At 43.0% G+C, this 12,998-nt stretch overlaps 1 protein-coding gene across 1 annotated transcript in view; it reads right to left on the bottom strand.

Moving 5' to 3' along the window:
- The window catches only part of SMCHD1 (structural maintenance of chromosomes flexible hinge domain containing 1), a 3,546,415-nt gene that overhangs the window by 3,180,966 nt on the left and 352,451 nt on the right, over positions 1-12,998 (bottom strand). Inside the window, exons 4-5 of the mRNA XM_044065561.1 lie at positions 7,312-7,394; positions 7,091-7,224 (exon numbers count right to left, since the gene is read on the bottom strand). Of these exons, the coding sequence (XP_043921496.1) occupies positions 7,091-7,224; positions 7,312-7,394 (217 nt within the window). The remainder of the gene's footprint in view (positions 1-7,090; positions 7,225-7,311; positions 7,395-12,998) is intronic.

The raw sequence follows: 12,998 nt of genomic DNA, 5'->3' as shown, positions 1-12,998 counted from the left end.
AACAGCTCACATAATTTTTCTTAGGGACTGAGAAAAAGTACAGTTTTGTACCTACCATAAATGTAGATGTCCAATAGGAATGCATCTGCAGTCCTTACAAATGGGTTGTCCTGTCGTCAGGCAGCCCTTCGGTCAGCCGGATTCCAAAGTCTGGGTCTGGCCTCGGCTGGTGTCGCACTTCACCCGACGTCATAGCTGCAGTTATTCGGGTATAAAGGCATCAGCCGACGCCATTTTCCTCAGTGTTTCTTGCCCCAGATGCCAGGTGCCCTCTAGGAAGGCTAAATTTGGATAAATGCCAATGATTCCAAATAGTAGAGAGCAAAAAAAAAAAAAAATATGCATGTATGTACATATATACAAACAAATACACCATAATAGATTCCCCCAGCTAGCTACAAGATGGGCAAATACCCTAGGAGTACCACAGAGGGGAAGGAGGGTGGGTAATCCTGACTGCAGATGCATTCCTATCAGACATCTACATTTATGGTAGGTACAAAACTGTACTATGTCCTTCAAGGATGCATCTGCAGTCCTTACAAATGGGTAGAATACCATAGCCAAACTGGGGGAGGAGGAAAAATAAAATTATGGTGTAGTTAAGATCCCTTGCAAAACAGCAGTGGCAAAACCTGCTCGGGATCTAGAGTATAAAGGTAAATTATAATGCTTGGCAAATGTATGCACGGAGCTCCAAGTAGCAGCCTCTAAAATGTCCTTGGTAGCCACTCCTCGTAGGAAAGCTGTGGTAGTGGCTGTAGCCCTTGTAGAGTGAGGCCTGATGTTTTCTGGAGTTTTCTTTCCATGGTAGGAGTAACAAAATCTAATGCAATTTCTTATCCACTTGGAGATTGTCTGTTTTGAAACTGCTTTTCCTTCCATTCCTGTTGCATATGCTACCAGTAGCTGGTCAGTTTTTCTATTGCCCTTGGTCCTGTCCAGGTAGTAGCGTAATTGTCTATGTACATCCAAGGTATGCAACAGTCTTTCTCCCCTGTTCTGTGGGTTGGGGAAGAATGTAGGTAGGTGGATAGCCTGATTTAAAGATACTCTGGAGACCACCTTAGGCATAAAAGTAGGATTTGTTCTCATGGACACTCTATCTTGATGGAAGATCAGGAAGGGTTGTACTGCCATTAATGCCTGTAGCTCAGATACCCTTCTTGCTGAAGTGATTGCCAGCAGGAAAGCAGTTTTCCATGATAAGTATTGTAATTCTGCTGTTGCTGCTGGTTCGAAAGGAGGAAGTGTCAATTTTTCTAGCACAAAGTTCAAGTCCCATGCTGGCAATGGTGGCTTCCTAGGAGGTTTTACATTCTTAATTCCTCTCAGAAACTGCCTGAGCAGAGGATGTGAGAAGACTGGAGGATCCAAGCCGTATTCTGCTGAAATAGCTGATGCATGAATCTTAATGGAAGAATAGGACAGGCCTTTGTGGAAGAGCTCTGCCAAGTATTCCAGGATGTTGGCTATGTTTACCAGTGACACATCTTCTCCTTTTGCAGTACTCCAAATGAGATATCTTTTCCATTTTGCTGAATAATTTTTCCTTGTTGAGGGTCTGCGAGCCTCCAGGATAATGTCTTTAACCCTTTGGGATAAATTTGGGTTAATCAGTCTTATGCAATGTTCCAGGCAGTCAGCTGCAGAGTTTTCAGGTTTGGATGCAGGATGTTGTAGTTGTTCTGTGTTAACAGCAAGGGAACCAGGGGTAGGGGCCATATTTGTTCCCGAGACATGCTCCTCAGTAATGGGTACCAATGTTGTCTTGGCCAGTCTGGAGCTATCAGAATGATCCTTGGACAGTCCTCTTTGATCTTCAATAGCACCTTGTGCATCAAAGGAAGTGGTGGGAATGCATATGCTGTCAGGTTTTTCCAGCTGAAAGATAGGGAGTCCACCTTCCAAGCAAGTGGGTGGTACGTCCTTGTGCAGAATTTCTTTAGCTGGTGATTGCGTGGGGATGCAAATAAGTCTATTTCTGGGAGTCCCCATTTTCTTGTAATGGTTTTGAAGATGTCCGGATGCAGCATCCATTCGTGGGCATCCGTGGTAGTCCTGCTTAATATGTCTGCTAGAATGTTTTCTTTTCCTGGTACAAAAATTGCTTGTAACTGAATGTTGTAGCTCAGGGCCACATTCCAGAGGTCCAGTGCCATCCGGCATAGAGGGTACGAATGTGTGCCTCCCTGTTTGTTGATGTACCACATAACTGTGGTGTTGTCTGTCCTTATCAATTGACCTTGTCGGAGAAATGGTCTGAATGTCTGAATTGCCAGTTTTACTGCCAGCATTTCCTTTAGATTTATGTGTAGGTGCAGCTGGTCTTGAGTCCATAAACCTTGTATGCACTTGTCCAGCATGTGGGCCCCCCAACCGAGGTCTGAGGCGTCCGTCGTGATGGTTTGGCTTGGTTGAGTGCTGTGGAAGGGCAATCCTGTGTTTGATTGACAGGCCTGAGCCCACCATTGGAATTCTTGCTTCAGGCATGGAATTATTGGAATTTGGGTTTCTAGGCTGTGCTTGTGTTGAGACCATAAATTCCTTAGGTACCACTGTAACTTTCTCATATGCAGTCTGGCATGTGGAACCAATATTATGCAGGATGCCATGAAGCCCAAGGCTTGCAGGACTTTTCTTGCTGTTAGATGGTTCTGCTTTGTTAATGCCAAGAAGTAGAGAGGTAGTTGCTCCTGTTTTTCTACCGTTAGGAATGCCATTTGTTTCGATGTGTCCAGCTCTGCACCCAAAAAGGTTATCCTTTGGGATGGTATCAGCCTTGACTTTTTATATTGACTGTATATCCCAGGGCTTGTAGTAGGTAAATGACCCTTTTCAAGTCTTCTGCTAGCTTGTTTTTGTTGTCCGCTTGTATCAGGCAGTCGTCCAGGTAAGGGTAGATTTGGATTCCCTGAAGCCTGCAATGAGCAATTACTGATGCCAGGCATTTCGTGAACACTCTGGGCGCAGTAGATAAGCCAAAGGGCAATGCTGAGAATTGATAATGCTCTGATCCTGCAAGAAATCTGAGGTATCTTCTGCAATTTGGTCGTATGGGGACGTGCAGGTATGCCTCCTTGAGATCTAGAGTTACCAGCCAAGACTCCTTGCCCAGAATGGGAAGAAGCTGCTGTAGAGTCAGCATTTTGAATTTTTGAACAATGAGGAATGTGTTTAAAGCGGACAGGTCGAGAATAGGTCTCCATTTGCTTTCTTTTCTTGGTACCAGGAAGAGTCTGGAGTAAAATCCCTTTCCTTGCTCCATAGATGGTACCTTTTCCACAGCTCTCATCCTTAATAATTGAGATATTTGTTTTAGAGCTTCTGCCTTTTGATTTGGAGGTAGGTTTGGCATTCCTCTCTTCCCTGGTAGAGTATGGAAGTGAAACCTGTAACCTTGGTCTATTGTCTGCAAAATCCACTTGTCTCTTGTGATGTAATGCCAGTTTATTGAAAATAAGGCTAGCTTCCCACCTAAGGGTGCTTCTAGTTGTTCCCTGGTAGGTGGTGCCAGAGCCAAGTCACTGTGATTGTTCTGTAGTTGTGGTGGTGGCTGTGTCTGTACCTCGCTGGTTGTTACCCTGCCACTGGCGTCCCCTGTAGGCACCCCTGGATTGGCTTCTGCCTCTTGAACGCCTATTCCTGCCTCTCTGAGCTCTGGAGGAGTCTGGAAAGGACCAATTCTTGGAGGGCCAATTCCTGCTAAACCTTGGAGGTTGGACCTGTAAGAAATCTTTCACTGTTTGGACAGATTTTGCCTTCTCTTCCATCTTCTTCAGCACCTGTTGTGCAGGAGAGCCAAACAAATTGATCTTATCCATGGGAGCATCTAATAGTTTTGATTTGACATGGTCTGGTAAGGCCTGCTCTTTTAACCATGCATGCCTTCTGATAACTGTGCCAGTCATGGCTGATCTAAAGGAAGCCTCCAGTGCATCATAGCCGCATTTTAAAGAATGGTTACTGACTTGCTGAATGTTATGTACCATTTCCTGAACAGATTTTTTGTCTAAAGGTTCATCCGAGGACAGCTTTTTGGTTAACTGGTCTAGCATAAATTCTTGATACTGGATCATGTGAAATTGACAGTTCAAGGCCCTAGCTGAAAGAGTAGCAGAAGTGTAAACCTTTTTACCCCATCTCTCTAAGGACCTGGATTCCCTTTCAGAGGGGAGGGGGTTTTTGACAGAGGTAGCTGCTACAGCCTTAGGTCCCTGGGAGATAGTCTCGGGATCTGCAAAAGGAGCCTTATACAAATGATAATGTGTGTCCGGGACCCTGTAGTACCTATCGGGCTTAGCAGGGGCCGGAGGTAGAGAATCAGGAGCAGTACAAGCATCATTAAATGCATCATCTACAACAGAAAGATCTGGAGGTATGGCTAAAGGCCTATGTTGTGGTAAATGCAGAAAGGTTCTAATCCTTTTTCTGGAGTCTGAAAAATCCTGGCCCTGCCACTGAAATTGTTCCCTCATAGCATGCAAGGTTTCCCCAAAGGAAAATTCCTCAGGCGGAGAGGCAGAAGGGATGGACTCTTCAGCATCAGAGTCTTCATAAGGGGAGAAAGGAGCCTCTGGAGGGTCTGTATTATCTGAATCATCAGAGGAATTATCTGTAGAAACTGGCTCAGGGGGCTCTGCTCTAGGCCTCTTCTCTGGAGGTGGGTGAGAGGCCCTGTCTGGTTGAGGTTGGGATCCCCGGATTAAAGAAATGAGATCCTCTGCTAAAGTAAGCATTTGTGAACTAGAGCTAGGCCTGTGAGAGGGGGGCTTAGCAGGCACAGATTTAGTAGCTTTAGCTGCTTTAGCCCTGGCAAAGGCCTTAATGGACATGGCTGCAGGTGGCCTAGCAGCTCCACGTGCAGGGGTTGAAATATCCAAGGGAATAGTGTCAGATAATTCCTGAGAAACTGCAGCAGCAGGTGGGATTTCAGAAGCCGATTCCACCAGGTTGGAAGAGGCCTCGGTAGAAGGTAAGTTTTCGGCTGAAGGAAGAACCGCTTGCTCGGTTTCAGCCGAAACCGAGACACTCGCGGTTGGCTTAACCGCGGTTTCGGCCGAAACCACGGACCGCGAGTGTCAGTCCTTTTCCTTGCGCTTTTTTGATATTTGCGTAGTCGGAGGATCCGACGGCATAATATAAGCAAAATCAGAGCCGAAAAACTCCTCAGCAAATTCCGACCGACGTCTAAGCGTCCGCCGGTTAAAAGAAGCACAGGCTAGACAAGCTGCTACGTCGTGGTCTGGGCCTAAACAAGGTAAGCAGTAAGAGTGGAAATCTTTATGAGGTATTTGTTTCCCACAAGTTAAACAGTTATTCACTTTTTCTGACATCGGCTGAGGCAAGAAAGAGTCCCCAACGGGGTACTTAGCTTTTTAGAAGTCTTCGGTAGTAGTAGAAGTATTCGGTAGTAGTAATCTCTGGTTCTGACCGACCGGCACTTGCGAACAGTTTCTGCTTCGGGCGCCACGCGGCAAGAAAGACTGAGGAAAATGGCGTCGGCTGATGCCTTTATACCCGAATAACTGCAGCTATGACGTCGGGTGAAGTGCAACACCAGCCGAGGCCAGACCCAGACTTTGGAATCCGGCCGACTGAAGGGCTGCCTGACGACAGGACAACCCATTTGTAAGGACTGCAGATGCATCCTTGAAGGACATCTCAGTGTTCCCCCACTGAAAACACTGACACATCCTAGAAACAGTCTCGGAGAATGATAATCTCCCACATGGAGAATCAGAAACTGAGCTCTCCTCTGAATCTGACTCAGAAATTGGAGGAAAATTTCTGTATCTGTCTCTTCATCCTCCTGTCCAGATTTAGAATCTGTAATCTCTTCAGGAAAGGAGATAGCCCTGTTTTGCCAGAAACTGCTTTACAAAAAGGAACAACAGTCTGAATTAAACCCTGAACCAGACCCAGTTAACTACTCCTATGTCAGAAAATTTGAGGTGGTGGAGTTATATGTTTAATTTTCTGTTTCTTTTTGACAGTAAAAATGGGACCAACAGTGCTGTTAATGGCAGCAGCTGATTCCCAGGGATAGGCACAACATTCTTACTGAAGGAAGGCTGCCCTGTTCTCTCTCTCAGTAACAACAGTCACTCTCCCTTGCCCATTAACGGGACCTGAATAGCCACAGATGACTTGGGCTAACCCCCAGTCCACAGTGGCTGTAGGTGCTACACCACAGGGATCTTGGGTAAAAGAGGAGTGGTTTGAGGTACAATTAATGGCAAACAGCTGCAGCTGAGGCAAACTGCTAGCCTACTGTGACGGCAAAGGCTGTTTGCTTAATGTTTTCTTGTTATGGCTGGAAGAAGCAACAGCAATAGGACCAACAGATTGTTTCATGGTCAAGTCGAACGAAAATGGTGCCTCTCATGTGGAAAGCAAGCAACAAATGCCAGTAAAAATAAAAAGTTTTGAAAAGTTACTTTTTTCACACAAAAACACAGTAAAATGCACTTTAAAACACACTGCCAGCTCCATAAAGTGAAATAAACACAATTTCTCTACAGAAAATGCTTTTCAGTTACTTTAAACAACTTTTAAAATGACAGGAAAAAACAGCACTCCTATTTAAAAGTGCAGGACAGACTCATGACAGTCAGTTGAAAAAAAAAAACTCCAACCTTTAAAATAACTTTCTTGAACAAGAAAGTATCAATAAACAAAATTATTAAATAGAAGATTTCCCCCAATGAGACACCTCTGTCCAGCAAAGGAACATCACAAGCGCACTGTCGATCCTAGGAGGCCTCAGAGGAGCTCTGAAGGCCTTGGCACCCAAACTTGTCTTTTAGTCAGCTCAATTCAAGCTGCCTGACAGTTGGGGCATATGGAAGGTGCTCTGAAGCTTTGTAAGCTGACTGGCTGTTATATCCTTGGCAGGACCTAACCCATATAGCTAAGGCTACTGCAGCTGTGATCAATATAAACATCAAGTGCTCATTACTTGAACAAACAATTGTTACCTTTTAGGTAAATTACATTTTTTTTTCATAAAAATAACTTTTTCATAAACACAATCAAGTTTTTACATGTGTACATTTCTGCAAAGTTTTAACTCTAAATGTTTACAAACCTTTCAGCTACTCCTTCAGTCCTAGTGAACTTTGACAGTCTGTACACTGCCCAGTTATTTAGCTGTTTGGATGTCATTCCTCTCCCATTGTCAATAACAGCAATTGAAGGCTTCCCTTGTGTTTCATCAAATAACTATGAAACAAAATAAGAACCTATAAGAACCAGTGACAGCCATTTTCATGTCTCGTTTACAACACTGCAAGCTAATTCTTTACATACCAGTCTGATCTGTATGCTTCTTACTCCGATGTTGCGAGCAGTAGCTGACAATGAGTTATCAATTAGTTCAGCAAAGGCAAAAGCTGTAACAAAAATACATAGAATTATAAATGCATGTGAAGAACAGTCTGAAAAATAAACCTGTAACAATTAAATACTTAAATGTAATGCAACAGAACACTAAGTACAGTGTACTCTGGTATTGTACAATCTTGCAGATGAAAAATTGCCTACAATATACATGCAGTACTGCTATAATCATTCAGGTGGTCTTATAATGAAACAGTGAAGAATAGCTTCTGCCCTCATTCTCTACCCTTTTGTTTTAGAAACATTATTTTTGTGTTATAAAAAATACACATATCTGGTAAAATCATGTGTTACTTTGTTAATTTCAGAGAACATGAAGTTCACAAGCTATGCTACACTAGCTTTCAAATGTGAACTGTGGGTTACAAACACAGATGTACCCAAGAGCATCAGCAGTACATTACACAAGCAGAATGAAAATGCCACTGCTCCTGGTCGGGCATTATTTCCCCAATAACACCTACCCTTTCTCACATTACTGCATTTAAACAAGTTCTCTCTTAAACTGCTTTATATCAGGTGAAAAATGAAAGAATATTTTTATTACTATATACTTTTTTTGTTTATATATAAAACAGCTCTTTCGCCTAATGTTTCAAACTTGCTATAGCATATATAATGGCTTTTGGAGAATGTAGTTTACATCCAAAAATATAAACATTTAATGTCTACACATAGGTAAACGCATTTAGAAGCATAGGCAAACTCAGACATACATAGAAACACACACAAACAGGCTGTTACAGCAACTTTAAGTGAATGCACCTCGGATGTCTCATTGACAGCAAACGAATGGGAAAAAAATCACAGAATGCAAGGCACTGCAACTTTTCATCCTCCCCTCATGCTTCTTTAGTCTCCTTGATTTTGGTGCACAGTGCTGATTTGTCTACAAAGAATGCTCAATTTGGTGGTAAATCACCGAGGATTAGTATACCAGAAACTACAGGGGTTTTTTTTGTTTGTTTTTTACTTCTTATTGTGAAGCTAATGCATGCTGAAGGACTGCCCATTTGTTAGCAAGTGCATGTCCAACCCACAAACACAAATACATTTTATCTTTTTTTTTTTTTTTACTCTCATTAAACAGAAAAGCACAACTTAGTGTGCGCAAAAAAATGACTTCCAATTGCTCAGTTTTCTGTCCAAGCTTCAAGGCAGCTTAACATGCTGCGTGAAGTGATTTTACTTGTTTTTGAGCAGGCATTACCTGTACATTAACACCCTGCTGGAGAACATTCGTTCTTCAAACAAGGTGTGTGTTGGTAGCACAAGCTGAATAAAAATGCCACTGAACAAATTAGTACAACTACATGGAAAACAATAAAACAGATAATGTACACAATCAAATTTCTTATGGTTAATGTAAAAGAAAAAAAAACATGTCAGTGCTGAACTGCAATGACAGTGGTTAAAGTTCGGAAAGTTTGAGGCAACTAGCAGAAAGAAATTGGAAGTACTTCCATGACGTCAGGTCGTCAGGGGTATAAAACATGCAGCCGACGCCATTTTCTTTTGTTTTTCTTGCCCCCGATATCAGGTGCCCCCAAAAAGGTAGCATTATATATATATATATATATATATATATATATATATATATATATATATATATATATACACATACATACATACATCAATATAAACTTTACCTTCATCTACAAGCAAATACACCACATAGGTTGTAGAAGATAGTGAAAGAAAGATAAACTTCAGAATGACAGGGGGATGGCGGGAGGGTAACCTGGACTGCAACAGTGAATACACTCGAACATCTACATTTATGGTAAGTGTACACAACTGTACTATGTTCTTTGTGTTTCACTGTTGCAGTCATTACATTTGGGTAGAATCCCAAAGCTATGGCTGGGAAACGGGAGCTAAACAGCATTAGGTGCGGCTATAAGGCCCTGCAGCACTGCAGTGGCAAAGCCTGCCCTGGACTTAGAGTAGAGACGCAAATGGTAATGCTTTGTAAAGGTGTGAACAGAACTCCAAGTGGCAGCCTCTAAAATGTCTTTGGTTGGTACTCCTCTGAGAAAGGCTGGTGGAATGAGACCTAATGCCCTTGGGCATAGGTTTACCATGGTGTAAGTAGCAGAAATGGATGCAGTGGCTTATCCACTTTGAAATTGTCTGCTTTGAAATCGCCTTTCCTTCTGATCCTGCAGCATATGACACTAGTAATTGCTCAGTTTTTCTTAGAGCTTTAGTCCTGCTCAAGTAGAATCTTAGCTGTCTGTGTACGTTCAAGGAATGCAGAATTCTCTCCCCTTTGTTCTGCGGATTTGGATAAAAAGTTGGCAGATGAATTGTTTGGTTAAGAGCCACACTGGAAACCACCTTAGGCATAAAAGTAGGATTTGTCCTCAGACACCCTGTCCAGGTAAAATATGATAAAAGGTTCTACAGCCATGAGGGCCTGTAGCTCTGAAACTCTTCTTGCTTAAGTAATTGCTAGTAGCAGAGCTGTCTTCCATGATAAGAACTTTATATCAGCGGTAGCAGCTGGTTCAAATGGAGGCAGGGTGAACTTTTCCAACACATAATTGAGGTCCCATGCAGGTAATGGTGATCTTCTAGGGGGCCTTAACTTTTTGGCTCCTCTAAGCTACTGCTTTAGTAAAGGATGAGAAAAGATTGGTGGCTCTGTGTTGTAATGAGCCGAAATGGCATAGGCATGGATTTTGATTGACGAGAAAGATGGGCCTTTGTCAAGCATCTCAGTTAAGTATTGTAATATCTGAGGAATTTTGGTTCTGCTGTATCTGTTCCTTGTGCTTGATTCCAAGCACAGAATCTCTTCCACTTGTCAGCATAAGATTTTCTAGTACTAGGCCTTCTGGCTTCCAAAATGACATCCCTCACAGCTTTACTGAGAGGTGGTGTTTGTATGATTACATGATTAGCCAAGCTGCCAGGTTTAGAGTCTGTAGTTGATTGTGCAGGATCTGATTGTTTTGCTGGGAAAGTAGTTGTGGTCTTTGAGGCAAGATCCATGCTGGGTATTGAGACAAGTTCCTTAGGATTGGGTACAAGTATTAGCGGAGCCAGTCCAGGGCAATTAATATCATCTTTGTCTTCTCTTGTCTGACTTTTACGAGGACCTTGGGTATAAGAGGCAGAGGAGGAAAGGCGTAAACTGATAGGTTTTTCCAACTGAAGGACAGGGCGTCCACTTTCCATGCTTGTCTGTGATAAATCCTTGTGCAGAATCTTTTCAATTGATAATTTTGAGGAGAGGCAAACAGATCCATGTCTGGGGTCCCCCATTTCTCTTATCAATCTGAAGACTTGTGGATTTAGTTTCCACTTGTGACGATCCATAAGGTTTCTGCTTAAATCGTCTGCCAGAGTGTTTTGTTTTCCTGGCAGGAATTGAGGTTGAAGATGTATTTGGTAGGACAAAGCTGTGTCCCACAGTACCATGGCTAATCTGCAAAGGGGGGTATGAGTGTGTGCCCCCTTGCTTGTTTATATACCACATGACTGTGGTGCTGTCTGTCTGTCAGTAGTTGTGGTGTTGTCTGTCTGTCAGTAGTTGTCCTGGATGAAGTAAGTCCTTGAAGGCTGTTAGGGCATTTTGAACATCTAGCATCTCTTTCTGGTTGATATGTAGATGCATTTGTTTTGGTGCCCATATGCCCTGAATGCATCTTCATGCTATGTGGGCCCCCCAGGCATAATCTGATATGTCTTATTAAGGTTTGGCTGGCAGGGGGTAGAGTGAAGGGCCGTCCCATGTTTTGGTGACAGGCCTTTGTCCGCCATAGAAACTCCTGTTGCAGGCAGGGAATGAGAGGAATCATTGTTTCCAGACTGTGTGTATGTTGACTCCATAAACTTTTCAGGTACCACTGAAGTTTCCTCATATGCAGTCTTGCATATGGAATTAGTAGGATGCAAGATGTCATGAAGCCCAGAGTCTGCAGAATTTGTCTTGCAAAAGACTGGGTTTTTGTTGCCATCAGTTTGAAGTAAGTAGTCAGTTGCCTTTGTTTGTCTGGCATAAGGTAAGCCATCTGGGCAGTTGTATTCAAGCTTGCACCCAGGAATGTTATCTTTTGAGAGGGTACCAGTTGTGATTTCTTTTCGTTTACTGTGTACCCTAGGCATGTTGCAAGCCTTTTCACAAACGCCAGGTGTCGAAGAAGAGTGTCCTTGTTCTCTGCTTGAATGAGACAGTCGTCCAAGTAAGGATATATTTGTATACTTCTTTGTCTGCAAAATGCAATTACTGGTGCCAGGCACTTTGTAAAGACCCTGGGCACAGTACATAAGCCAAAGGGCAGTGCAGAGAATTGGTAATGCATTAAGCCAGCCTTGAATCTGAGATATCTTCTGCATGATTGTCTTATTGGGTAATGCAGGTATGCCTCTTTTAGGTCTAATGTCACCAGCCAAGCATTCTTGCCCAGCATGGGCAGAAGCTGCTGCAAAGTCAGCATTTTGAATTTTGGAATGTCCAGGTGTGTGTTCAAAACTGATAAATCCAGTATCGGCCGCCAGGCCTTGTCCTTTCTGGGTACCAAGAACAGTCTCGAGTAAAAACCTTGTCCTTTTTCCGGTTCTGGTACTGGTTGAATGGCCCCCAAATCCATGAGGGATGTAACTTGTTTCTGTGCCACTGCCCATTGATTTTTGGGCAGATCTGGCCAACTGTTTGCCACTGGCAGAGTGTGGAAATGGAATCTGTATCCCTGTGATACTATGTTTAGTACTCACTGGTCCTGGGTTATTAACTGTCAATTTTGAGCAAAAAGTGCTAATTATCCCCCTAAGGGTGCTGTCAAAAGTTAAGTGCTTGGTGTAGGCAGAGGGAAGTCATTGGGACTGTTTTCTGTAGGTTTGCGCTTTATTTCCCCCTGATTTGGAGGAAGATGAGCCCCATTGCTTTGACCTGTATGAATCTTGCACCTGGTATCTGGAACCCTTTGGGCGTCTGGATTTGCCCCTTTGAGCTCTGTCTGATACAGGAAAGGACCAATTTTTTGTAGGCCAGTGTCTACTGAATCTTGGTGGATGCACTTGTAAAAGTCTTTAACGGTTTGCATAGACTTAGCTTTGTCTTCCATTTTCTTTAAAACCTCTTCTGCCTTAATACCAAACAGAGAATCATGCTCTAAAGGTGCATCTAGCAATTTAGCTTTAACATGACCAGGCAAATTTTGTTCCTTTAACCAGGCATGCCTCCTAATCACAGATCCAGTAACTGCGGCCCTGCAGGAGGCCTCTAAGGAATCAAAACCACATTGCAAAGTATGCTTTCCAACTTCTTCAGCTGCATGCAATAATTCCTGCAATTCTTTATTTTCTGCACATTCTGAAATCAACATCATTTTCTGTTTCAGCAATCCCATAACATGTTGTTGGTATTTAAGCATATGAAATTGACAGTTTAAAGCCCTGACCGCCAAGGTTGCAGATGTATAAACCTTTTTCCCCATCTGTCTAGTGCCCTTGAATCTCTGTCAGAGGGGGTAGGATTTTTTGCTGTTGAGGCCTTATCTCCCTTTGGACCCTGTGAAATAGTTTCAGGATCAGCAGCAGGGTTTCTAAATAAAAATTTATACGAGTCAGGGACCCTGTAATATCTGTCA

This window comes from Protopterus annectens, chromosome 3.part0 (genome assembly GCF_019279795.1).
Source record: "Protopterus annectens isolate FY-2018-M chromosome 3.part0, PAN1.0, whole genome shotgun sequence".
NCBI classification, from domain to species: domain Eukaryota; kingdom Metazoa; phylum Chordata; order Ceratodontiformes; family Protopteridae; genus Protopterus; species Protopterus annectens.
The sequence above is the reverse complement of the archived record's forward strand: the minus strand, read 5'-3'. Positions and strand labels throughout refer to the sequence as shown.